Genomic DNA, 26,034 nt, shown 5'->3' on the forward strand with positions numbered 1-26,034 from the left:
TTAGTTTGAAAAGCTTTGAATATTTCGGTTTGATTCGGTTCAGTTTGATTCTTGGTTAGTTTAGTTTAAAATCTTTAAAAAAAAATAAAACAACCGACTAACCAATATTATCTGAAATGAATCAACCAAACTAATCAAAAATAACAGGTTGTAATCGAAGTAATCGAATTTTAACTGAAAATATTCATTTTTTTTAGAAAATTGATATCTAACCGAAAAAAAAAAAGAAGCTATCTTGGTACATTTTTATAAATTGAAAAAGTTTGAAACCATGGAAAATTAAAATGAACCGGTCTGAATTTTTTTCAGTGCAATTCATTCGGTGGAATAGTGAACGAACCGAATTAACCGAAATTGAACCGAAGCGGCAAAGCTACTTACTCTGCGGCATTCAAACGAACACCTTGCGCGGACGTAGATTGAATCTCTTCTCTCTCCTGTTAACGCTACGCTCCAGTAACAAAGGCAAGGCGGCGACTTGTTCTGACTTACCGCCGGGAGAAAGCGAACAATGGGTTGCGATAAAAATTCTGTCTTTGGGTATAACAAAAGAATCCTCATAAGCATTGACCAAGATCAGTAATCAAGATTTGATACACCCAGATGATCGAAATTGTATGGTGTTAAGAGTTTCCAGCTACTTGAGAACAGTGTGTGAAAGTGTGGTTTTAGTTAGTTATTCTCCTTCCACTCAGAATGCATGAGTGTGTGTGTTTCTCATGCTAGTTAAGTTTTACACATTTGGTCCTTAATTCTTTACCTTTGTCTTTCCATTCTTAGAATTCAATTATGTGCTGAGTGTTTCATTTTGCAATATGTTATTCAAAATTTGGTTAAGAAATTCAATAAATAGAACATGGTGATGATGGTTACTTGCTTACAAAAGACAAGGACTCTGGTAATAATGACATGAGTAATCAAGTTCTTAGTTAGCTCCTAGTCTTTTCTTTCTCTCACTAAATCTTGGGGCTTTGGTGGTGGCCGACCCCAAGAAAATCTATAAAAGCTGGAGGTTTGGTGGTCTCAAAATATCTGGCCACCACTCTATGTTCTGCACATGATGATGACGACAGTGATGGTTCCTGGATGGAGACATGCAGTGTCAGTGCCAAGGAATCTGCAGGGAAGGTTGAGCAGTGATGATGTGGGCCCTGCATTGGCATGCGCAAAGAACAATACTCTTCTTGCAGATACTGAGCTTTCAGGTTAGTTGTATACTCTTCTTTTAGCGTTTTCCAGCTCTTCTTTACCAAATTCATATCTTCACCATCATCTACCGTATTCAACATCATCAGCATAAACATGAAGCTTAAACATTGTATACTAGATAGAGTAAGAAGAAGACACAAACCAGGAGGAAGAGTGAAGGTTTTGTGATCTGAAGTAGGATTATAAGAAGACTCATTGAATCTCCTGAGGTATGAAGTTGATTGCTGCCTCAACTTTCTTGCCATGAGGACATGCCAGTGATTCTTCAATGCATTGTCTGTTCTTCCATTGAAAAGCTTAGCAATCATAGCCCATTTGTTGCCAAATGCTCTGTGAGCTGCAAGTAGCCTCTCTTCTTCCTCAACACTGAATTCTCTTTTGTTGATCCTTGGGTCTAGCTGGTTAAACCACCTCAATCTGCAACTCTTGCCTTCAAAAACACAATAAGAGTTCACTTTCTCCGGAAAAAGCAGAGGAAAATATTTTTTGTTTTTTTACCTGTTCTTCTTCCTTGCATCTTCTCTGCAATGTGGTTCCAGTTTTGAGGACCGTAAAGGGCAACAAGCTCCATGAGCTGAGAGTCCTCAGAGATTCTCCAGTGTCCTCTACTACAAAACCTAGAAGAACCTCTCTGCTTCTTCTTCTTCTTCTTGAATTCATCACTCTCCTTCAGCATGCTTCTTTTATTAGAGAGCTCCACTGCATTGTTTTCTCCAAAGCCATTAAATGCTTCTCTGCAATGAAGATCAAAAGGGTATTCATGGAAACAAGAAACATCCATCTAGCTCTTCTCTTGGTCTCTCTCTTCTATAACCATGTCTCATATATACATAGAGATAAAGCATGTGATGTTTGGATCTGGTGATGGCTATGTTATCATATGCAATCTTTTTGGTTGCCAAAAATGGAAACCTGAGGAGAGAGAAGAGCAGGTGTGGGGAAAGAGAGTATAAATGGAAATAGAAAGAAGCCCCACGCATACATCTTTCATGGTTGCTCTGTTAAGAACAGTTTCAGTTCTCTCTGACATCGTCTTTTTCAAAAAAAAACTGGTTTGAATATTTTGTCACCTTTTATTCTTCTCCCCACGCTTTACCATTTTCTAAAATATACCATTTCCTTATAGAAGTATAAATGTAGGTGTATAAGACCAAAAATATGCATAACCATTTTCAGATGTAACTCATACATGAAGTTTATGTGTATGTAATTCATTATGCATATGCAACTTGTAAGCATTATTCAAGGAATAACAGAACAAGAAAAAGAAATCATAACACTATCCTTCAAGGTTTGAATAAGTCCCCCACTACGCCAAGCTTCCCATCAAACATATTAATTTTGCTTTATGTTTGGTGGTTAATTGTAAACTAATCCACAAAATTTCAGAGAAAATATGTACATGAATCCTATAATATTATAAGTTTAAAACCTATTCCGAATAAGCAATTAGAGAACCGCGAGCTCTAATATAGAAGCAGAATGCCAAATGATTCTGAACCGTCCAAGATTCATATAAAACATGGTGAACCATTTTCGTAGAGTCAATCCTGGTAAATTTCATTTTTATTTTATTTTGATAACAATATCACTTTCCATTTTATATAAAATGAGAATTATACATTTCTTTCACTCGTTCACACACAGTTGGCTATATATCACTATCAGTCCAAATTTCAATTGGTTACCCAAAAAAGTCACCAACTTGGAACCGGAAATTACAACAAACACCCGAAGCAAACCAAACCGGTCTACAATATAAATCACTTAATTAGTGTACTAGTTAATACCGAAACTGCCCTCCGATGTAGGTCTGGCCAAAGGACCAACTAGGAGGAGCAACATTGTACGATACAACACTTCGGCGATCACTTGTGGTCACAACAAACGACAGACTTTGACCATTGAGATAAGAGTTGCTTTGCCAGTTTTGCCCCCAGTTTCTTGACATTAATTGCCATCTTGAACGTGACCCTCTCATCAACACTGAGTGTACGTCCCCGGCTCCACCTACGTTTGTGACCAGCACCAAGTTAAAGTATGAGTGGCCGTTGATCGTGAACCTTATCCCGCCTCTTCTTCTGCACCGAACCCTATAAAAATAATTATTATAGAGGCACCACAAGTTAGGTCTATTAATAACTTAATACCAATTTCTTCTACATTTATCAACTGGTCCAGAAGTAGTAAATGCGTATTTATAGGTCTAAATTCGATTTAGTTGTGTGGTAACAAATGAATCACACTGATACGTGTCTCTTGTGTTTGTCTTTTAAATGTGTTTTATATTTGAAAAAACTACTCATATAGTTCAGTACTACTATTATGCAATTTTTTTACTATGCAATTTCATGAATAAATTAGTACCTTCTGTACATAACCGGAATGATACCGGACTTGTAAAGAGCGATATGCTCGTAGATGGGTTGAGAAAGATCGAAATGGTGGTTGGGAGGATCGCAGGCGCCACCAGGAGGACAAAAGTTAGTGGCAGTGACGACAATGGACCGGCCTTGTATGCACCATTTAGGATCGTTGACACACTTCAGCTCGAAACAGGCACCACAGCTAAGTCCATTGTCGAATAACGCCGTGCTCAGCGCTGCCGTCTCTATTCCGTAACCTTGGCCATAAAGATTCCCGTACCCACATGCTCCACCTAATTTTGTTCATTAATTACACAAATGGTTATAACCCATCACCAAACACTAGGCTGACAATTTTTTGTAAGGTTTTTATTTTCTTTGCGTCCGGAGTTCGCGTTTATGTTTTGTAAAAGTTCTTATAAAAAAAACTGTAATGTTTTGTGTTAAGAAAAATTAGTCTAAAGACAAATTCAAACATAAGAAAAATAAAATTTAGTTTAAAGAAAACAAATTCAAACATAAGAAAATAAATTTTATAAGCTTATAACGTCAAAGAGTCAATTTCTTCAATCGCTGACTGTATAATATATTTTACTCGTTGAAATCGGTTGCATGTGTAACGAGGCGACTAACTAGCTCTGATAACATGAGATTAAGCTCAGGAGTGAAATGAATTAATTACCCTTTTGTCACTTAAATAGAATGATACAAGCGAAAATGAGACATTATAGAGAACATTAAGGTACCCATAGTGCCGGAAGCATCACCGCCGCCATAGAAAGTGGCATGAGCGTTGATCCAACGTCCTCCGTGGCCGCCGGGATGATGGCCGCCACGACGGTAGAAGCCTTGAACGCAAATGGAATACGCTAGGACATGTAGCAGGAGGGACGAGATTACTAAAGCTCCCATGATGAGGCAAATCAATTACAACATACAGAGGGAGAAAAAAGGAACGAAGATTAGCAATGTGTATGTTATTTTAATGTGGAAGTTTGGTGTGATGAAATTGAGGAAGAACGAAGTTTGTATAAATAGGAAGAAGGATTCGGACAAAGTTTTAGCTGTAATGAATTAACCCGGGTCCATGCCCACTCACACTGCTTCTTGGTCTTCACTATAATCTGTTAATTAAATTTATTTCATTTTAAGTGTTTAGTTTGTATAAAGTTAAAAAAAAGTTAAATAAAAATCATAAAAAGGATATTGAACCGCGTAAGAGATAAAAGAGAGGTGAATGTCACATAAGAGGTCAAAGAAAATTTGTCAAAATGAGTTGGAGTCTATCACTCAAAATTAGTACATATGATTGTGATACTGTAACATTACCAGTTTTTTTTTCCTTCCTTTAAAGTATAGAAGTATTGATGATTTAAAATGTCAGAAAGTGTCATCATACGGAGACACGATTTGGACAATAGTTTACAACTAATAAATTTATGCGGGTTTGATTGTTCGAGACATGCAATATAGAGCTCAACAAATAATTCCTGAGAATTTAACAGTGCAATTTATTTTTAGTCCACTTTGCACTGGAATCTACTATTGTTTCAGTTTGACGCTTGCATAAGAAACTTTGTTACTTTCAAGTTGTTTTTTTGTTAAATACTTTCAAGTTTAAATTTGTTATCTTACAAAATATCATATCTTTTTTTTAATCTATATCGAGCACTTGAACAACTTCAAGTATGTATATATGTTGGTAAACAAAATATGCCGCGAAGTATCCATGTGCGATAGACCGAATGAGTTTGCTTTAATAAGAAATTGTACCGGTTATTATGTCATAAACATATTGACAATGATAGGAGATGGTCAAGAGATACGTTGTTAATGCTCTATTTTTCTTTTAAAAATGAAAAATACATGTAAACGATTTGTTAAAAAAAGGAAAGTTGTGCTGGAAGAAACAACCGTATCGACATGGACTGAATGAAAACGAACCACATGTCATATGTATATATGAATATAAATATTTTAGTATTACAAGTTTTCGTATGAAATATTGAAAGTTTGTTATAGAATCATATGCTATCAGCAATAGAAATGTTATGAATTGAAAGCATATAGCATTATAAATCTGTTGCTAAAACTTGTGAATTTTTTTTACAGCTTCTGTTTTCCGTTTTTTGTTAGGTGAACTGATGTAAATAATGCATGTAATATACGACGTGCAGATATTTTTGTACGTTTCACCAGTATGCGAATGAAGTCTTAATCCATACTCAAATTTGGTCGAACACTAGTACCCGTTCTCACATGGATGAAGCATGGTGGTTTAAATATATTGACTTTGACATGACGCTATTTCAACTAATTATGTCGGTGACAAAAATGGTTCAGTTTAGTGTACAGCTTCTAAGATCGTTGTGTATCCCTAAAATTAAATTAGTTAATCCCCTTTTCTAATCGGAGTAGATCATCTACCAAAATGAGAGTAATACCTGAAGCATGTGAATAGTCGTCTATTTTGTCAATTAAAAGTGTATAACGTCTATAGTGGCGTCAATCATGGTTTGTAGTTCAAATACAGCTTAGCTTATGAAAGTGATGTGTCCAAAGTCCTTATGCCATGAGAGAAATGAGACTATATGGACATATGATAATATATGTATGGGGATATTAGTATATTCAGAAAGAAAAGGGTGTGGTGAAAGTCTAAAGCAACGTGGTTTCAAATGAAAACAATAAATTCACAACTTAGTGGCCCAATAAGGCAATAACGAATACGCAAAATGATACACGGCTTCTACATTCCATACAAATTGAATGGTAAGCCGGATTGTTTGACTTGTAGTGTTTTTATTTTACTTGTAGTGTTTTTATTTTACGCGTGGTGTTTTTTGACGTCTAGTGTTGTTACTTTCGCCTTCTAGATTTTTTTTTTGTCGACGACTTTTAGATTTAATGTGTAGGCTATGCTTTTTTTTTTTTTTGTCAACTGTAATTTATTAAATGGATCAAGCCCAAACGGGATAAGATCCAAACATTACAATAAAGAAAAAGGCCAACAAAACAGGCCAAACTGAACAATACAACTACGGACCGAAGCCCATAGAGGAAAACAAAACAGGTCCAAAGGAAAACGTGATCGATTCTTCCACACGTGTTGAACCTAAAGCGAAGATGGAACACGTGTCCAGAAGAGGAATCATCACCTTACTTCAACGACCGGTAACCGTCGCCGGAATCTCAAATCGGACTTCCACCGGAAACAAACCGGAACAGGAAGGAGGACGAAGAGTAACCGGCAACAGCAATAGTAACAGATCAGCTCAAAGGGTGGCCAAACATGGCTCACCAGTCACCACAAGGCTTCAAAGAGAACTTCGCCGGAGACCCGTTGCAAAGATATCTCAAGCCGATTGAAAAGAAAGGACCACCGCTTCATAATTGTAATAATCGATTGTCTCAATCGATCTGGAGGGATCAGATTCACCTGCTAGCAAAGCCCAGACATCTTTATAGATTGAAATAAGCTTGAAGATGAGACAACTCTTAACGAGAAAAGGAACAAACAATCCAATCCATAGATCGAGAGTCAATCGAGACCCAATAAACCACAAAGAAACAGAGGTCAGGGGAAGAAGAAGAAAATAAAACAAAGGAACCAGAAAGATTCTGGAATCCAGCTCGTCTACAACGCCGTAGAAGAACGGGAAGGGACGAGAAAGGAGCCGGCGAAGACGACGTTATAGGAACCGTCGCAACCCAGAGTCAAAAGCCCGAGACATCGGGAGTCAAAAACCAGACAAGATCTGGCTATAAACAAAAGAAAGTCTCAAGCTTCAACTCATCTTCCCTGTAAAAGATACGTAGAGAGAGAACAGAGAGGAGAGGAGCGAGACTTTTTTTTTTTCGCAAATTCATAGTTTTCTAAAACTTCATGTAGGCTATGCTATTTCAAACATTTTGTTAATTATAACTTTATAAGTATATCATACTCTTTTTTGAACACAAAAAGTATACCATACATAAAAATGAAAAATATACCATACTTTACTTATTGGCATTTTTACATCTAAATTTGTTTTTTTCTTTGTATTAACAGGTCCTAACAGGTACTCAGCCAAAGTCAACTTTGCCTAACGTGTTGAAGAGTATCATTTAGAGCCGTGCCTATTAATGGGAAAAGAAACCATGACTTACAGCATATTTATTTGATATATGCATTTTTCGTCTTCTTAATTTTTTTTTTTGTTTTCTTAAACTTATATCCCTACTAATACTTCAACGAATTAATGTTTATTTGTAAACTTGTTTATTAATATATACTTTTGGACAACTCGAGTTTGTTAATTTTCTTTTCTTATATTTATCTACCTTTTTTGTTTTGTTTAGGGCTTTAAAATTCCTAAGCACGGGTCTGCTTCGTATATACATAGGCCTTTGTATCTAAATGTGTGTATGGATCATCAAGTTTCGAATTCATTGCATCATCTGCCTCAACTATTTTTGTGGGACTATGTTTTAGTAACAATTTAGTGTATTGGAAGATATATATAGAAATCAAACACATTCTTACAAGATAAAAAAAAAGAAGACAAATCCGTAGAAACAATATGGATTGGATCACATTAATGGAAAAGAGTCCCAACAGTTTTTAAATAAAACAAAATCAAACAAGATGCTCATATAGATATGTATATATGTAAACAACATACATTAAACAAAAGCATAGTTTAAAATTACTTATACGGAAACAATTTCTTAAAGAGAGATAAAACCTTCGCTAACAAGCAAGCCAAAGAAGAGGACAAAAAGACCAGCGCCGATAGATGTGCCCGGAGAAACATAGGACTGAGAATATGCCCCGAGAGTCAAAGCACCTCCAACAAGCCCGATCACCAGAGATTGCATGTTTCTTCTGCTCACGCTTCTTTGCTTTGGCTGCACCTTCTGATCTTCTTGTTCTCCATCTTCCTGTTCTCGCTTCTCTTCTTCTTTCTCTGACTTCCTTCTTTGTCTCACCATGTTTATGTTTCTCTGATGAGATGGAAAGAATCTGATTGTGATTCTGTGATGTGGGTTTGATTGTGTTTTGTGATTTGTAATTATAAGTTAATGATGGAGACAAACATGGTCTTTTGGGGATTGCTTGGAGGCCTTTTCATCGACAGATAAAGTCAACTATTAATAGAAGAGTTAGTGGTGGGTGTATAGATCCAAGATTCTTGTATTAATTACTATTGTGTTATAAAACAACTAGTTGCCGATGATAGTTGAAACTTCAGCTACAATATATTATAGTGTACAATTATATATTGTCACCTACTAAAATAAAAAAATAATATGATTGTCATTCTGTCTGGTTTTAAGCCAAAATAATATGATTTTCATTGTGGTTACAACGGTTGAGGTCGATTGCATTTGTAATTTCTGAACAATGAAACTGAAACAGATCGAAAATATTGATATATGTATGTATATATGTGGAGAAGTGTTTCAAAGAAGAAAAATATATACATATATGGAGAAAACAATTATGGGGTAAGTTAGTATAGTGTTCTGTGTTTATCAATAAGAATCTCAAACTGAATCTCTAATATTATTAGGAGAATTGGGCCCAATGACCATGAAAAAAACGGTAATTCACATACTAGCTATTTAACCTAATATTTCTATACACACTGTTACAATTATATATTAATACGCTAATACCTCTGAAACATCACCGGCTCAACCTGCTACTATAATTAAATAAATATTTTAATTATTAACTTTACAAAAGTAACTTGTGTCTCACCGTCGTTCACATCTTTCTCTTTTAACTTTCACCGTCGTTCACCTAATTCCTCCAACACTCCAACGCCTCAACTCTGCATGTAATAGACAGAGTTTCCATCTCCTTCGTCCTCCATTGTCACTCGTTTTCGGAGTTAGGGGTCTACGTTAGGGTTTAAGCGGCGGTTAGTAGCACACCCTTTCTACCGAACTTCTCCAACTCGATTCTTCTCAGATCTTTGAAACTCCCGTAAGTTCTCCTTGTTTTCCATTGATTCTCTTCACCGTCTTCTCGTCCCTGCTTATTTTCTTTCAATTTGGAGCTACTCTCAGAATTAGGGTACATAAGGTATTGTATATAAATGGAATAGTACGAATGTCTGTCCGTATAGTATATTAATTGTGAGATTGTTGATGAAATTTTCTATGTTGATGGCGAAGAACTGTGGCGAATAATAGAGTTTCAAAGACTCTTATGGTGAGAGACAAGACTTGTGCAGTGGCGATCACCTCTATATCTACAATCGAAACCAATGTAGTTATTTATGCATATAGAATATAAATGTAAAACAATATGTATTTTCATATTTTGTAATATGATATATTTTGTTACTATACTATTTTATCATGTTCTATTCTATTTGACGGTTACTAAAAAGTGATATTTTGTTTATATATATAGTTTGTAATTTTTTTAAGTTCTCACTATGGCTACATGTTTTTGAATCTGTAAAAAACATACTATGATCTACATTGTATAATTTAATATTACATATATAATATTATGTATTTTTTAGATTTTGATATTTGGGTTTAGGGTTTATATTTGGGTTAGGGTTTAGTGATTAGAGTTTAGGGTTTAGTATTTAAAAGGCGAGGTGGTATGGTTAGGTCATCATTAACTTCTTTCCATGCAATTATATACATTTTATAATTTTACCAGTATGTATTGTGTTATTTATTTTGTTCTATTCTATTTGGGTTTAGAGATTATATTTGGGTTTAGGATTTAGGATTTATGGTTTATGATTTAGGGTTTAGGGTTTAAGGTTTAATCAATACAACTTGTCTGTGTGAGATCTTTTATGCATAATCTATTTGAAATAGAATATGAAAAATTATATGTTCAAACTATTCTATTTGAGATAGAATCGATTAACAAACTATTCTACTTGAGATGAAATTGCATGATCTGTAACAAATGCACTATCGTTCTGCATCATCGTAATGTTTGAAATATAAAAAGTTCATTTCTATATAAAATACAATGGATTACTCTGTTATAACCATGTTTCCAGATATTATCATTTAAGAAGCATTGAGTACTTACAACACATATATCTTGGCCTGTAATACGTGAACTATGCTATTTATCTATATGGAATAGCAATTTTAATAACATAAAATATCCATTACATTTACATATGTTTTGTTACACGTACAAATATTATTACCTAATGTCGATGCATACTCTTTCATCATATGTGTAAAATATATCTGATGTACGCTTTCAGTACAGTTCTGTGATTGTTAATAAGCCACAAAAAATAACCACGTTATTTACTTTAGACAATGCAACTGGAAACTTGTTGCTGGTAAGAGTATAACCGGTTAGATTGAATGCAAAAAGCCTGACATTTAATTATGTCAAAATCATGACTACTTCCTTAATTTGACATTCATATATGGCTATCTCACTAATAAGCCCATATTATTATGTATATTTTTCTAAAGCTTGAGAGACTATTTTTTGATGATTTTTTTAGACTCCGAAGATGCTCTCTAACACTATGATATACAAAGTTATTGAAAAACTCTTGTCACATTTTGTAAGACTCTGTGGTTCTGGTCTTACATATACCTTTTAAACTTTCTTGTTCTCATACTTTTTTCCCGGATTGTCATAAATTGTTGTAACATGTCTATAAAAAATAGACTGTTGGTGGTTACAACATACAATGTAACAAAACCAATTCAGAAGTTAGTACAAATATATTTTGATTAGTTACTTAAATAAGAGTGGTCAATCCAAATTTGATCAGTTCAGTTCTACTCGGCAAAAATGTTCCAATTTATAAATCATCTTGATGTCTTGCATATTTTCATTGTTTTATCCATTCATCCATGAGCATTTTCATCATATAGATTAGGATTTAGCCATGTCTAGGTAGCATTTTGTATTTATTGTCCTTATTAGGTGTTGGAGTGTGCCATGGAGTGATTTGAGATGTTTGGGAGCATTGTGATCCAAAAGGGGGTGAAAGATGAGCATGTATGGAGCCTTTAGAGAAATCTTCTGTGGAGACACAGCAAATTGAGTTAGCTTTCTAATGGAAATGGTTTCAAGTCATTTGAAGATGTAATGAAAGAGTTATGACCAATTTACTAGAGGCATATCCACCCTGTTCGAACATCCTGAAGCGACCTACCAAGGTCGCTCCCAGCCAGAGCGACCAGCCCAGAGCGACTATCTCAAGTCGCTCCAGCCAGAGCGACCAGCTCAAGTCGCTCGCGTTTTGACGGGGCGAGACACGAAGAAACGCGTCGGAAGCGACCTCCTGGAGCGGCTATGCTAGGTCGTTCCGCGTGTTTTGCTTGGACGATTTTTATGTTATTTCAGGGGCCTTTTGGTCATTTGTTTTTTGTTTTACATTACCTAAACCTAAGTTAAGTACTTTTGTAAGCCATTGGAGACAGATGATCTCTTTGGTGGAGAATAACTAGAAAAACTTCTTGAGATTCAGATTGCTTTCATCTAGTGTCTTGTTGATTTCTTATATTTTTCTCTACATGATTAATCTGAAATCCAATATGGGTTTAAGAGGAATCATGGAGATTAGTGAGTAATCACCTTTTGAATTCATGGGTTATGAAGATTAAGGGTGATTAGGTTAGTTCTAAGTTGTTTTAGTGTAGATCATTCTTGTTCCTTCCTAGTAGAGTATATTCATAATGCATCTTCTGAGTTGGCTACTCAAAAGTTGATCAATAGGCATTTCCCACCAAAAAGGTGTTTGATGAAATGCCTGAGACAACTCTCCTATGCTTTTAGTATACTTTGCTTTTAGTATACTTTGCCAAAGACATTTGTTGTTAAAGGTGCTAAGATAGCTAATAGACTTGTTAGTAATGATTGCTTTCATATTATTCAACCAAAGACATTTGATGTTTGAGATATGTTAGCAAATGAACATTCATCTAGACATAGAACTTGTTTAGAATTGTGTCTAGGCTTAAGGTCGATAGTTTGATTGATCATTTTTCATCCTTAGTTCGAAACTTGATCACCCAAGGTCTAATCCCTATGTCCATGAGTTCTCTTTTCCCTTAGTCAAGAAAGTATCATTATGTTATTGCTTTCTAGTATTAGTAGTAGTTTAAAATCATCCAAATCATTGGTTGCACTTAGATTAAATTAGTACTTGCATTCTCGGTGCTTTGATATCCCTTAGAACTGGTTCGACAATCTTTTATACTACATCATTTGAAAACTCTTAACATCACATCTCCGTTCTATTTGATTCAAAACTCGGGAGATAATCAAAAAAAGAAATTAACAACATTTCAAAAATCAATTTATAGATTTATATAATCTATTAAGAAACTAATCTTCTCTATTAAAAGAGAAATACCATTTTTATCTACTACAAAATAGTCATACTAGAAGTCTAGGTCCATATATTCAAATACTTTTTTTATTATTTACATTTGTTTATTTAATGTATAACATTTCTAAATAATTATAAGGATATTAATGACAAATCCATTTTAACTATACATTTAAATTTTAGTTTTAGGAATAACAAAATCTGTTGAGAAAAAATCTAACAAATTTTTTTTAAAAATTTAAATATTCTTTTAATTAATGCATTGATTAATTTCGAAATTAGTAGCATAATATTATTATAAATTAATTTTAATTAAATGTTTATTATAAACAAAATAATGAATTTTTTTCCTAATTTTATAAATTTTATAAGTATATTCTACATTATATTAAAATAGAAATAATTTTTTTTAAAAAAAATAGAAGTAATTAATGAATTACATATTAAAATATTTTTTTTTTTTGCAAACATATTAAAATTATGTTGAATTGGTAAACCAATATATTTTGAAAAAGAACTTTCAGTAAGACAAATAAATAAAATATTATTCACCATTTAAAGTGACTAAAATATCATTCACCTTTTAAAATGATTAATATTCATAAAATATGTAATAATTTTTACAAAAAATAAAATTGTTAACATATGTTAAATTTTAATATTTAGATCATCTATTTATTTATTTTAAAATGACAGCAATATATTATTATAAATTATTATATATAAAATAATATAAAATTTTATATTTATAAATGAAATGTTACCCGCACAGGTGTGCGGATTAAAATCTATTGTAGATTAAAAGAAAATTTGATTTTAAAATTTTGAAATCAAAGAGAATTTCAGAAGATTACTGGCAGCAGAGACAAAGAGAGCCCGAATAGAATCGGGTCGGGTCATAAAAAGACATCCGTTAATGCTAACAAGTTAAGAGATCCAAAAAAATGATATTTGCTGGAAAATTGGGATGAATCAATTTTCATACGATACAACAATAAAACAATTAATACACACATTTTGTGTTTAGTCCACATTATATGTATAAATTTACATGCTCTTGCTTCCTCCAACTTCTTGAAAAGGCAAAGGTACAGACTTGAAGGCTCTGTATTTCCCCACATTGTTCAAATGCTCATTCTCCAACCTGATTGCATACACACAAAGTCAGAACACAAAATTTTCATTTTATGATCTCTTTCTTCCGTAACTTCTGGAATGTGGTTTTAAGTAAAAAACTGAACCTGAAGAAGTTCCAAATGCCACGACGAACAATCTCTAAGATGGTAACAACAGCAACCAAAGCTCTTCTGTGCAAAAATGGAGCTTCTCTAATCCCAAGTACCGTCTGCATCCAAGCCAGCCTCAGCACCACATTCACCACCTTCATTTTACAATTTCTCAATTAATAATAATAATAATCCACGGAAAGAAAAGCTTCTAGTGTCTATTTTTTTTTTACCATGGCAATGAAGTATATGCTTTTGTAAGGGATTAAGAGTTTGTCACGAAGCCAAGGGTTTTTCGAGTTGCGGTTCATTAGACCCCAATCCCTGAATATGTCCCAGTAAGTATTGAACAATGTGGCAATGGTTGACGTGGTTACAGCCACAGTAAGCCAATACGTCCCTCTCTTTGTTTCAAATATTGTTCTAGCCGCCACCGCTAATATGGTCGAGAGATACTTTAGTGCATTTAGGCCATTCATCTTATCTTTCTCCTCAACTAACCTCCTTATACACTGCAACCAAACAAACAAACAAACAAACAAAAGAGTTTTGAAACATTTTGAAAGGATGCAAACTTGCTTACTTCACTTGCAAGAAATTTTCTAAAAATCAGTTTGGGCACCCTAGACACTAAAATTCAGTCATAAGCGAAATGACTTCTCTAAAACAATTATTAAAAAAAAAAAATCGGTCTACCCTAGGTGCCTACCTAGATACTAACCCTTATGAAACAGCTAATTACCATCTAGCGATTTTTTAAGCATTGCCTACAAGTACTGACATTGTTTTAGTACCTGAGCGAAGCGGAACCAGTAAGGAATGATCGCAACGACAAGGTAGAGTTCTTTGTAAATGTCACTCTCATAGCATGTGTGTGTTCGTTTCTTGAAATCTCCTCCCCATCCATAATAACAAACGTAAAACAATAAGCTTCTGAATGTTTGCACCTGCGAAACCAAACCTTATTACTTTCTGAGGAGGAAACACACTCAAGCTTGATAATCGGATCGTAAACCAAGTAACTCGTTACCTGAGTTGTCAACTGATCAGCGAGAAAAAAATCCGGGAGAATAACCTAGCAATAGAAAAACACAAACTCTAGAGATTACTTGGACTGAACGCTACATCGTATAGCGACCTTACTTGCATTGCACGTCACCTTGTATAGCGGGCTTAAAAGACATCGGAAGGCGCATCCTATGAAGAAATAACGGCTTGACCGATATATTATATTCAATGGACAGAACAGCGTAATCATGAAGAACTGCGATCATAAACCGAAAATTTAATTTCAAAACTAACAATGAGGATTTATTGTTAGAGATCGATATCAATAACCTAGATAACTTACAATGAGAAGACCTAAAGGAACAAGCTCAGTGATGACACTAAAACTTTTGGTTCTCGGATCCATCTCCATGTCGAGATTCGAGATGGCTCCTCCGAATGTAAAAACTGCTAGAGCAGAGGCTAGCAGAAGAACTTCTCTGTAACCAAGATCGGTCCCTTGCTCAAACCCGAAGATAAAAGGGTAGTTTACTCTATATCGTCTCCAGAAATATATGTCTCCTGCATACATAAACAAATGAACCGCAACAAACCCGAACATGCTGCGGAAAAAAAGTAGCATTAGATAATTAAATTCTTCTGTGTTCAAAAGTGATGAATGTAACGTTATCAAGAACCTGTAAAGAGGGAAGATGTTCTCCATGTATTGATGCCTGCCTTCGCTTTTTGTTATGCCTCTTATATGTACAAGAACCGATATCGCAATGGCTAGAGCAACGGCGCAACCAGACAAGAAGCCTGTAGATGAAGGATGATGTTTTAGTCTACTAGAAAGAGCATTAGGTTTTGTCATTTCATAGGTTAGAAAAATTGGGTTTAAGCACCAAGGAAGTATGTGATTCTGTGTTTCTCCCTTTTAGCTTTAGTCCTTAAACATTTCATTCCTTCACGGTGATTTCCATTGGCGAAATGCTTAATAAATGTAGCTTCCACTCTAGACATGAGACTTGAGACCTGAAAAATGTAAAGATAAGTATGGTTTTAAGTAACATTTAAGAAGAAATTGGTTATTTGTATTAACCTCGTCGCAGCTGCCTAAATAAGAATGATCAACCGTATGTAGATAAGGCTTAGATGCGTTCCTCGAAGTAGTCTGTGAAACATTACAGAATACATCAGTATCAAATCACAGCAAGAAGCATATGCTTAATGAGAAGATTACAAACCTTGTCATACTTCTTTAGTATCTTTGAAAACGCCAACTGGTTCAAGAAGCTGCAAACATAGTGAGAGAAATTATGAGAAGCAGGTTTATATAGAAACTAGAGATCTAACGAATTATAGTTAAATAAATAAAAAAGAATTATAATTCTTACCAATAACTCTTTAGGAACCTAAGTTTCTGGTAGAACTCAACAAAAGCGCGGTCCATAAGCTCCTCGGCTCTCTTAAGCTCAGGTTTGCTGAAGGTTTGCTCAGTTGAGAGACCCATGATCATGCACTTAAGCATTGACAACGGAGTTTCGGGTTCGATCTTGAGCTTTATATGATCCAGCATTTCTACTGGAGCAGGTTTAAAGACTTTCTTATCTTCTGTCTGTTCCATTTCCTTGATCACTTCCAATGGTGAAATGGCTACAAATATAATACATTCACATAAATTATATCTGAGGTTAACGCTAGGATAATCATTTAATCCAGATTAAACATCACTTAAATGGGTAAAGTTTAGTTCTGGAATATCTAGAAACCCTTCAAATTATTTGATTTGGACGTGTTTAAAATATAACTTAAAGATTAAATGTTAAAAATTTATTAATGTCCAACGCTCAAACAAAAGTATGTGCCCTTGAACAAAAAAACCAATTTTTGTTCGAGTAGGCTTATAATCGGATCTATATTCTCGTTCTCGTGTTGAATCTATAAAATTTCTGTGTCCTTATTTTTGACAATTTTTTTTTTATAATTTCCTACATACAGCTAAAATCATTGCACAAAATTGTGATGCCTTAAGCATCATGCTCCTTTGACTATGCTCGTACCGGGCTTGTTTGATATATCTACAAAATGTAACGTTATCTTAGGAGTTATGATGAAATTATGGAGCTAAACCTGGAGTTCTGTTGGTCGTGTGTGGAGAAGTAGGAGCACTCGAGAGACTATTAATGTCAGGGAAGTCAACGTTTGGATTCTCAACCTTAACTCTAAGAGCAATCAAAACGTTTAATTGTCTACTAAGCTCATCGGCTTCCTCCATCACGCTCTCCACTTTCTGCCTATAAAATCTCAAAACCTTGTTGAACTCTCCATCAAGCCGCCGGAAAAACTGAACCTCCATTTCTCCTCCTTCCTCCGCGGAGCATAGAAACGTCGTGTTGTAGCTACCCGTCTCGTCCTCGTTGATGAGAATGACTTGATCCTCGTCATCGTCGAATAGATGGTAATGGCGTTTGCTGCTTAGAGGATTGTTGTGTTTGTGTGATTTCTTCGGGGAGCCTCCTTTGGCTCGGTTTGTTAGGCCGCTGAATGCACGGTAGAGAGAGACTCTTCTTGATAGACCGGATGCGCCGGTTCCTCCGGTGCTGGCGGCGTGGAGAGGTGCGGTCTCTCCGGTTGGAGGAGGGGGAGGTGGATGATATGGATGTTGTTGTTTCTGTAGGTGAAAACGAAGGACCTGTTTGACGATGGATTTCAGAGAACGATAATCCATGTAGGCTTCTCTCCATTCTTGGATCATTTGTACTTCATATTCTCTTCCGAACTTCATTATCTTCTTCTTTTCTTGATTTGGTATATTTTCCCCCGGAAAATGTTGGATTTTTCCGGGAAGAAATCCACCAAAAACAAATCTTTCCGGAGGAAAATCTACCAAAAAGAAAAAGAAAATAAGAAACTGTTTTTATTTGTTAATCTTTTCCCCCTCTTTTGGTAATCTCTAGTCATCTCAAAAATACCCAAAATTCGTGGGTGAGATTCGGAGATGCATGTTTATTCTATTTTTGGAATTCAAGTCTTTTTAGTGTGTTTGTAACCACACGTGCATGTGCATGCGTTAGTCCCAAACCATACTTAAACTCATCAGTTCCTCGTTACATCTCTTAACCAAAACAAACATTTTATTTTTTATATTTTCTAATTTTTGCTGTGTAATTGAAACATGGATTTGCGATTATCAACATGCAAGATTCAGATGACAACGTCAAGATTGATCATCATAACGATGACAATGTTGATGATGAGAACCGGAGACTCGATGAGATTGGATCTGGAATCAGGCATGACCAAATGTATCTCAGACGACATCAAAATGAATTATCTGACTGTGGGTACTTATTCCGTCGTCAATCCCAACGAAGCTATCCATCTTCCTGCTTCCCACAAAATTTTTGTCACTGTAAGTTTTAAATTATAAATTAATGGTTGTATATAATCGAAATAATCTATGATATTCATTAGCGATAGAGAATCACAATATACGTGTGAATCTCTGCTCAGGACTCCTTGATGAACCTTCACCTTAAAAAAAATGAAAACTCATTGTTTACGTATAGGTGGCGTCACCTAAAGGGCACACTCAACACCAAGCAGAAAATGTGGAGTCTGGGAAATTCGTTTTCACGGCGGTGGAAGACGGCGATTACACAACGTGTTTTATTGCTCCTGTTTTTAAACCTCCGGCCAAATTCGCCGTTGATTTCGAATGGAAAAGTGGCGTGGAGGCTAAAGATTGGGCCACCATCGCCAAGAGAGGCCAGATCAACGTACAAAACTATATATATTTAATCCTAGCATATTTTTTAAAACCTTGCCATATAGTTTCTTCTTTGATCTAAACCATAATTCTTTATATGTATCATGTATAACTTAACCTTAGTAAAGTGATGTGGTTACGTTATCAGATGCTGGAGGTGGAGGTGAGGAAACTACTAGACGTGACGGAGTCTATACACGACGAAATGTTTCTACTCCGGGAGAGGTACTATTTAAGAAATCCCAGCAAAGTATATGTACCAGACTAATATCTCTTGTTTGGTATAATCATGATTTCATTTGTACATTCGATGACAACAGAGTGTACTTTTGGTGATGGGTAGTACTTTCAAAATGTAAAAAGCCTAAGAAAGTAGTACACACTAATCTTAAACGTCAAGTAAAGTTTTATGAACATTTTTCAAAATTTATTCTGAGACTGTGTTTTATGCATTTAACATAATAATCAAACCTTTGTAAATTCAATGGTCAGCTTGCAGACCATTTTTGAATTATATAGGCAACGATCGATTGTTGATATTGGATTCACGGTCTAGTTTAGGAGAAAAAGGAGAGTATGATGATGAGTTTGTTATATGGTTATTGTTTGGGACAGGGAGCGGGAAATGCAGGAGCTAAACCGGTCGACGAACTCGAGAATGGCGGGTCTAAGTTTATTCTCGTTGGTGGTTACGTTGTTTGTAGCCGGTTTACAACTATGGCATCTCAAGTCATTCTTGGAGAGGAAGAAGCTTCTCTAATCAAACAAGTTGTTACTCTTTTATCGGATTTTGGTGTTATCCATTTTAGCTTCTTTTTTACTAAATAAATCACTTTCTTTATCTTGGATTTTCAGAATCTAACACTCCATTTTCTGGTTATCGTAAAGTAAGATCATACATTTCGTACTGATTAGAAGTCTTGTTGTGTCACATATTGAATATTTTCTTCTTCTGCTGGTCGCATAATGGAACTAAGATCCGGCTAGTCAGGCAATTAAGCTGTGTTGTTTTGTAACGGCCGGGATAGTAATAGCCGGATTGGTTAAACCAAAACACATCACTAGGAAACTTATAATGCATAGAGTTTCATGACTCGTTCAAGTCTCGTAGAAGATAGCACAAATGGGAACCAGAAAACAAAACAAAACAACAAAACATAAACCTAGAGAAAAGGGTGAGTGGGTTACTTACTTAATTAGTGAATAGAAGCTTGAGAGATACAATCCCTTACAAAGAAGGGTTTTAGTCATGGCCCTTGTGGTGTTTATCCTTCTTCTTGTTCTTCTTCTCATCGTCACTATCGTGATGGTCCTTCTCCTTCTTCTTTTTCTCATCATGATCGTCTTTCTTCTTGTTCTTCTTCTTCTCATCATAATCATCATGATGGTCCTTCTTCTTCTTCTTCTTTTCATCATCATCATCATAGTCCTTTTTCTTCTTCTTCTCATCATAATCATCATGATGGTCCTTCTTCTTCTTCTTCTTTTCATCATCATCATCATAGTCCTTTTTCTTCTTCTTCTTCTCATCATAATCATCATGTTGGTCCTTCTCCTTCTTCTTCTTCTTTTCATCATCATCATCATAGTCCTTTTTTTTCTTCTTCTTCTCATCATAATCATCATGTTGGTCCTTCTCCTTCTTCTTCTTTTTCTTCTCATCATCATCATGATGATGGTCCTTGACCTTGTCCTTCTTCTTTTTCTCATCATAACCATCATCATGATGGTCCTTTTCCTTCTTCTTTTCATCATCATCATGATGGTCCTTCTCCTTCTTCTTCTTTTCCTCATCATAACCATCATCATGATGGTCGTTGTGGTGCTTGTATTGGTCCTTCTCCTTCTTCTTTTTCTTCTTCTCATCATCGTCAGAGACATTACCATCCTTTTTCTTATCCTTCTTCTTGTTCTCCTCATCACCAGGGTCCTTCCCACTCTGCAACATTTAAATAACAATTAGAGCCAGAGAGGATATATTAATATTCATCCAAAACCTTTACGTTGCAATTTCAATAAAAAAAGTCAATCACTCAGCAAAACAAGAAAATTAAAGAAACCTTCAAAGTGTGTTCTCTCAGGCCAAAATATCAACAAATAAAACAATAATAATTCACCATGAGATTCTATATTCCATATATATATTCCAATTTTCAAACTTAAACACAATCTAGATGCACAAAGATTATATTACTTTACTAAATGAACTTACATATTTTGTGTGGCTGTGCTCCAACTCAGGTGGTGTACGGCCATACTCAACATCCGTTCTTCCGCCATATCCGGAATCAGGTTTCCTTCCACCGTACTCACCTTCAACGTGAACGCCTCCGTGACCTCCGGGTCGGGTTTTGGGTCGGGCGTAGCTACTGTACTCGGTGTTCAGAGCCTGGTCGCCATAAGCAGCAGGCTCATGGCTAGAGGAAAACACAGGCCGCTGATATTCGAAGGCGTCGCCGGAGCGAGAGGAGAGAGGGTAACAAGTCTCGTCCGACGGCGGGACTGAGCGACCGTACGTCACGGTGATGTCATAGCCTCCGCTATACGGCGTCGGATCGTAGTCGTTGAATTCATCAACTTCATCGTCGTCTTTGGTGTAGTACGGCATCGTTTAAGCGTCTCCTTCTTCTCTCTGATTAAGAGATCGTTGCTCAGTTTATGCTTCCCCTTGTTTACTTGGCCACCATTACGCGGGAAAGTCAATGATGCCACGTGGCTTCTCTACCTTTGTTGTCTAAAAGTCAAAAGTATCGTTTATTCTATCCAAAATTAAACCAAGTGGCAAATCCGGTCGGACCGCAAACCATATTATTTAGTGTATAGTTGTTTTACTTGTGTACCGTCAATCTTGAATCTTATTCAATGCTTCTATAGAATATTATTAGTTCTAAAATATATCTAAACTAAAACGATAGATTTGGTCTCTGATGAGAAGTTTTAAATTAACAAATAAACATACATACTGACGTTGATTTTGTAGAGTACGTCGGACCGGGTTAAAGAACACCGTTCACGAACTAAGGGGTGACATTTACAAATAAATGAAAATACAGGGAGGTTTTTAGAAATAACAAGAAGTAACAGAACAAGACGAAGAAACTATAAAAGAACAGAACAGATGGTGATCAAACAACACGACACATACAAACCGAGTTAAAGCTGTCTCCTTTCTCACCAATCGTAAATCACCACCATGGCTCCGCCGCGAATACAATGCAACTAATTTTTTTCGGACACTGTCACTAGAGAGAGAAGAGAGAAGAAGAGTTTCAGTTATGGAGACGATTAGAATGGTGAGGGTTACGCAGGACGGTTCCGGAGACTACCTCTCCGTCCAAGACGCAGTCGACTCGGTGCCTCTCGGAAACACGTGTCGTACCGTGATCCGTCTCTCACCGGGGATTTACCGACAGCCTGTGTACGTGCCCAAGAGAAAAAACTTCATCACTTTCGCCGGAATCTCCCCGGAGATCACCGTCATCACTTGGAACAACACCGCTTCGAAGATCGAGCATCACCAGGTTTTTTTTCTTTTCTGAAAACCTTTCTATTCTTGGCAAAAGCACGTGTATCACTCTGATTGGTTTGTTTGTCAGGCGTCGAGAGTCATAGGGACGGGAACGTTTGGGTGCGGGAGTGTTATTGTCGAAGGTGAAGACTTTATTGCAGAGAATGTTACTTTTGAGAACTCTGCTTCTGAGGTAAATGAACTCTGTACCTTTAAAATTCTAAATGAAATTCCGTACTGTAATGTAAAAACTCTATTTTTTTCTTCTTTTAAAATAGAGTAATTATGTATTCGAAAGTATTGTAATAGAGTTGTAGTCTATTCCAATCAGAAAAATATAATGATGAACAGAAAATAAATAAATGAAGTAAAATTTACTTTTTATTTTATTATAAAGTGAAAAGTGGAATAGGATTAGATCAATTTTTACTACAAATTTCATCTGATTCCGACAAAAGTTTACAACTTGTTTCATCAGTTTTGTATGGTTCTTTTACTTCTTATATATGCATAGGGATCAGGACAAGCTGTGGCGATTAGAGTCACTGCAGACCGTTGTGCCTTTTATAACTGTCGCTTTCTTGGCTGGCAGGTTCGTTTCTTTATTCAGACAACGTCAAAATGTTATTGTTCTTCAGGTCTCTTTAACGTTATGTACTTGTTAAGTTTAGATGTGTGCTTTATTGCAAACGGTGAAGTGCAGGATACGTTATATTTGCATCATGGGAAACAATATTTGAAAGACTGCTATGTGGAAGGAAGTGTGGATTTCATATTTGGGAACAGCACGGCGCTCTTGGAGCACTGCCATATCCACTGTAAATCTCAGGGTTTTATTACAGCACAAAGCCGAAAATCGTGTCAGGAATCTACTGGTTACGTGTTCCTAAGGTCTGTTTTTGTTTATGTTTATTTGGTATGTATTCGAATATTCATCCAAGGGAGCTCAGTTTCTACATACTTTGTTGTAGATGTGTGATCACTGGGAATGGTGAGAGTGGGTATATGTATCTGGGAAGGCCATGGGGACCGTTTGGGAGGGTGGTGCTTGCGTACACTTACATGGATGGGTGTATCAGAAATGATGGTTGGCATAACTGGGGAAACGCTGAGAATGAGAGAAGTGCTTGCTTTTATGAGTACAGGTACATACTGTAACAAGTTGCAGTAAAAAACATTAGGTTGGTTATTTAATACTGTTTTTTTGATGGAAAAACCTCAGGTGCTTTGGTCCTGGTAGCTGTTCGGCCGGACGTGTTACGTGGTCGAGAGAACTGATGGATGAAGAAGCGGGACACTTTCTGCATCATAGTTTTGTGGATCCAGATCAGGACCGGCCTTGGTTGTGTCTGAGAATGGGAGTGAAAACACCATATTTTGCGTAGAATACTTGTTGTAATTGAACTTGGAATATTATCTTTGTCAAAGTGAATAAATGCACACACCAAAACCAAAAAAAGTTGCAAATTATCTTTTGATTGTTTTCTTCTTGTTTAAGCGTTGGTTATCAAAACTACACCGATGATAATTATCAAAATGGGCGTTTGGTCTAGTGGTATGATTCTCGCTTAGGGTGCGAGAGGTCCCGAGTTCAATTCTCGGAACGCCCCTTGTTTTTCTCTTTTTATCCACTGACTACTCGATTTATACTGGAAGAGTATCTTCCTCTTTCTCATTGTGTGTTTCAGATTCATTTTATAATTCGTGAATGAATTCAAAGCGAAAAGGTATCACAGACGATATAAAAGGACCGAGTGATTTTTCTTGATTTATTAAAAACATTGTACAAAATTAACATGATCCATGACATAGTGAACTTCTAATCATCATCGTTCTTACTTCTTACATAACATTTATATTTATTATCATCACATATATATTACTTTATTAAGTTTTTTTTTGTCAAAGTATTACTTTATTAATTATACTAGGTTTTTTCTCCGCGCGATGCGCGGAAAAGTGTTTTGATAGTCGATGTTTAATTATAAGTTTCAAAGTTTTTGTTTGAAATGGAAGCATTGTATTTTTCAAAATGTCTGAAAATTAGTGAATATCGAGGTTACGCAATTGTTTAAAAGCTAAAAGAGTAGCTAAGTAAGATAAATAATGTAAGAAACAGATTAAGTTTTTTGCAGATCAGAAGTTGTGTTGAGGTTCATAAAAAAGAAATGATCTGAAATTGGTTAAGAATAAGTTAGTTAGCATAAATTTAGGTAAATACAATAGTAGTGTTATTTATATAAAAAAGTTCGTACCTGGCTTAGCTGGGAAAAAAACTCCGTGTAAGTCTCTTCTTTATTGGATTGTATCATCGCTTGGTTGCTATGTCGGGCATTGTAAATCTAAGTAAACAATTCGACTATTTTGACAAAAGTAATTGAAAGGTTTTGTGGATAATAAAGGAGGTCTAAATATTGGAAATATGAATTACTATATAAAGTTTGAAATTTAAATCATTTAATATAATTTAATTTTCAAGTTATATAGTCGTTGTAAATTACTATGATTGAATTTGATTATAGATTTAATAGTAAATGAGTTTTTATATTCGTTAAATAAGCCGAGTCCGGTCGGTTTAAAACCCGGATTTGAGAAAAAACCGGTGAAACTGGCTAAAAACCGGTAAAACCGATGACCTGGTTCAACTTCAAAACCCGGTTCAATAGAAATCAACATATAATTAACGTATTTTCAATTTTTATTAAAATATAATATTTCATAATTAATTTTAATTTTTACTATTTAATTAGTTTTCTCTTGATTCTTTTTTAAGAATTTTTTTTTAAAAAATCTCTTTTTGATTCTCATATTTTATTCTCATTTTTCTATATTCATAAAATTTCAGACTTTTAGTTGTAAAAATAAATAAATATGTAATTTAAACGGTTATTCATTTTTTTTAAATCAATTTTAGTTGATATAGTATTCACTTATATATATATAACTAAACTTAAGGTTATTGTTTATTATCTAATTAATAAAAGAGAACATAGACATATTATATGTAGAACTACATTTTAGGTCTATATAGTATAAATATATGATTATTTAGATTTATTTATTTTTAAATAGAAAATCCGGTTCGACCGGTTGAACCGGTCCGACCACTTAACCAGTAGCTTACCGAGTCGGTATCCGGTCCGGTTTTAAAAATATTAGTTTTTGGGTTTGTAATATTGTCTCAATTACTTCGTCCAGCTCTTCTTTGTTATAGGGTTTCAAATTTCCTGAAGCCATAACATCTAACACACCAACAACTTGAGAATTAAGCCCATGTCTATTATCTGATCTGCCTCATCAAGAATCAGATCGTTGCACGGACTGACCACATCATACCGTATCAATCAAACAACCAGGAGTGGAAATCACAATATTCACACCCTTGTGTTATCATCTTAAAACACAGTTCTTCAATCGACTGACCACCCACTATAGAAGGCACCCCAATCCTAGATACTTGGAAAACTTGATAGTTTCCTCCCCAATCTGATGAGCAAGCTCCCGAGTAAGTTCTACAACCGCAGCGTAAGGTCCCCTCAGTTTCATTATCTTAGCTCATAAGCGACAATCTAGATATGTAAGCTAGCATGGCCAAAATAGGTAGCAGTCTTACCAGAACCGGTCTCTACCATGA

General features: G+C 35.4%; 7 protein-coding genes and 1 non-coding gene across 10 annotated transcripts; 3 read left to right on the forward strand and 5 right to left on the reverse strand.

Annotated features, from left to right (window-relative positions):
• Nucleotides 1–36: 36 nt before the first annotated feature.
• Nucleotides 37–2,801, reverse strand: LOC103854165 (transcription factor MYB117). 2 transcript variants are annotated; one of them, XM_033284880.1, is made up of 3 exons: nt 2,581–2,801; nt 1,708–2,528; nt 37–1,639 (listed from the first exon to the last, which is right to left on the reverse strand). In XM_033284880.1, exons 2-3 carry the CDS (start codon nt 1,988–1,990, stop codon nt 957–959), a joined length of 966 nt encoding a protein of 321 aa, XP_033140771.1. In that variant the 5' UTR covers nt 1,991–2,528; nt 2,581–2,801; the 3' UTR covers nt 37–956. The 2 variants fall into 2 exon arrangements, with proteins under 2 accessions (XP_033140771.1, XP_009129336.1); XM_009131088.3 differs by lacking the exon at nt 2,581–2,801 and having other exon boundaries at nt 37–1,273; nt 1,352–1,639; nt 1,708–2,536.
• On the reverse strand, nt 2,761–4,594 carry LOC103854164 (expansin-A5). Its single transcript, XM_009131087.3, has 3 exons — nt 4,322–4,594; nt 3,577–3,868; nt 2,761–3,302 (listed from the first exon to the last, which is right to left on the reverse strand). The coding sequence occupies exons 1-3, from the start codon at nt 4,485–4,487 to the stop codon at nt 2,993–2,995; spliced, it is 768 nt and encodes a 255-aa protein (XP_009129335.2). The 5' UTR covers nt 4,488–4,594; the 3' UTR covers nt 2,761–2,992.
• Nucleotides 4,595–7,073: 2,479 nt separating this feature from the next.
• On the reverse strand, nt 7,074–12,221 carry LOC103854163. Its single transcript, XM_033284889.1, has one exon. The coding sequence runs from the start codon at nt 8,547–8,549 to the stop codon at nt 8,286–8,288; it is 264 nt and encodes an 87-aa protein (XP_033140780.1). The 5' UTR covers nt 8,550–12,221; the 3' UTR covers nt 7,074–8,285.
• A 1,619-nt stretch (nt 12,222–13,840) lies between these two features.
• Nucleotides 13,841–17,964, reverse strand: LOC103854162 (phosphate transporter PHO1 homolog 9). Its single transcript, XM_009131085.3, has 13 exons — nt 17,254–17,964; nt 16,518–16,776; nt 16,368–16,416; nt 16,223–16,294; nt 16,026–16,155; nt 15,819–15,939; nt 15,485–15,743; nt 15,293–15,397; nt 15,164–15,208; nt 14,928–15,080; nt 14,367–14,645; nt 14,149–14,288; nt 13,841–14,051 (listed from the first exon to the last, which is right to left on the reverse strand). The coding sequence occupies exons 1-13, from the start codon at nt 17,906–17,908 to the stop codon at nt 13,955–13,957; spliced, it is 2,364 nt and encodes a 787-aa protein (XP_009129333.2). The 5' UTR covers nt 17,909–17,964; the 3' UTR covers nt 13,841–13,954.
• A 276-nt stretch (nt 17,965–18,240) lies between these two features.
• LOC103854160 (transmembrane emp24 domain-containing protein p24delta11) lies at nt 18,241–20,030 on the forward strand. Its single transcript, XM_009131082.3, has 4 exons — nt 18,241–18,535; nt 18,693–18,902; nt 19,041–19,117; nt 19,508–20,030. Exons 1-4 carry the CDS (start codon nt 18,299–18,301, stop codon nt 19,650–19,652), a joined length of 669 nt encoding a protein of 222 aa, XP_009129330.1. The 5' UTR covers nt 18,241–18,298; the 3' UTR covers nt 19,653–20,030.
• Nucleotides 19,936–21,520, reverse strand: LOC103854161 (uncharacterized protein At5g39570). 2 transcript variants are annotated; one of them, XM_033284876.1, is made up of 3 exons: nt 21,105–21,520; nt 20,361–20,831; nt 19,936–20,240 (listed from the first exon to the last, which is right to left on the reverse strand). In XM_033284876.1, exons 1-3 carry the CDS (start codon nt 21,498–21,500, stop codon nt 20,136–20,138), a joined length of 972 nt encoding a protein of 323 aa, XP_033140767.1. In that variant the 5' UTR covers nt 21,501–21,520; the 3' UTR covers nt 19,936–20,135. The 2 variants fall into 2 exon arrangements, with proteins under 2 accessions (XP_033140767.1, XP_033140766.1); XM_033284875.1 differs by having other exon boundaries at nt 19,936–20,831.
• Nucleotides 21,521–21,885: 365 nt separating this feature from the next.
• Nucleotides 21,886–23,891, forward strand: LOC103854159 (pectinesterase 31). Its single transcript, XM_009131080.3, has 6 exons — nt 21,886–22,413; nt 22,489–22,593; nt 22,915–22,992; nt 23,104–23,291; nt 23,372–23,545; nt 23,623–23,891. Exons 1-6 carry the CDS (start codon nt 22,168–22,170, stop codon nt 23,783–23,785), a joined length of 954 nt encoding a protein of 317 aa, XP_009129328.1. The 5' UTR covers nt 21,886–22,167; the 3' UTR covers nt 23,786–23,891.
• A 47-nt stretch (nt 23,892–23,938) lies between these two features.
• TRNAP-AGG lies at nt 23,939–24,010 on the forward strand. Its single transcript has one exon. It is a non-coding gene; the product is annotated as a tRNA-Pro (tRNA).
• Nucleotides 24,011–26,034: the final 2,024 nt, after the last annotated feature.

This window comes from Brassica rapa, chromosome A02 (assembly GCF_000309985.2).
Source record: "Brassica rapa cultivar Chiifu-401-42 chromosome A02, CAAS_Brap_v3.01, whole genome shotgun sequence".
NCBI lineage: Eukaryota > Viridiplantae > Streptophyta > Magnoliopsida > Brassicales > Brassicaceae > Brassica > Brassica rapa.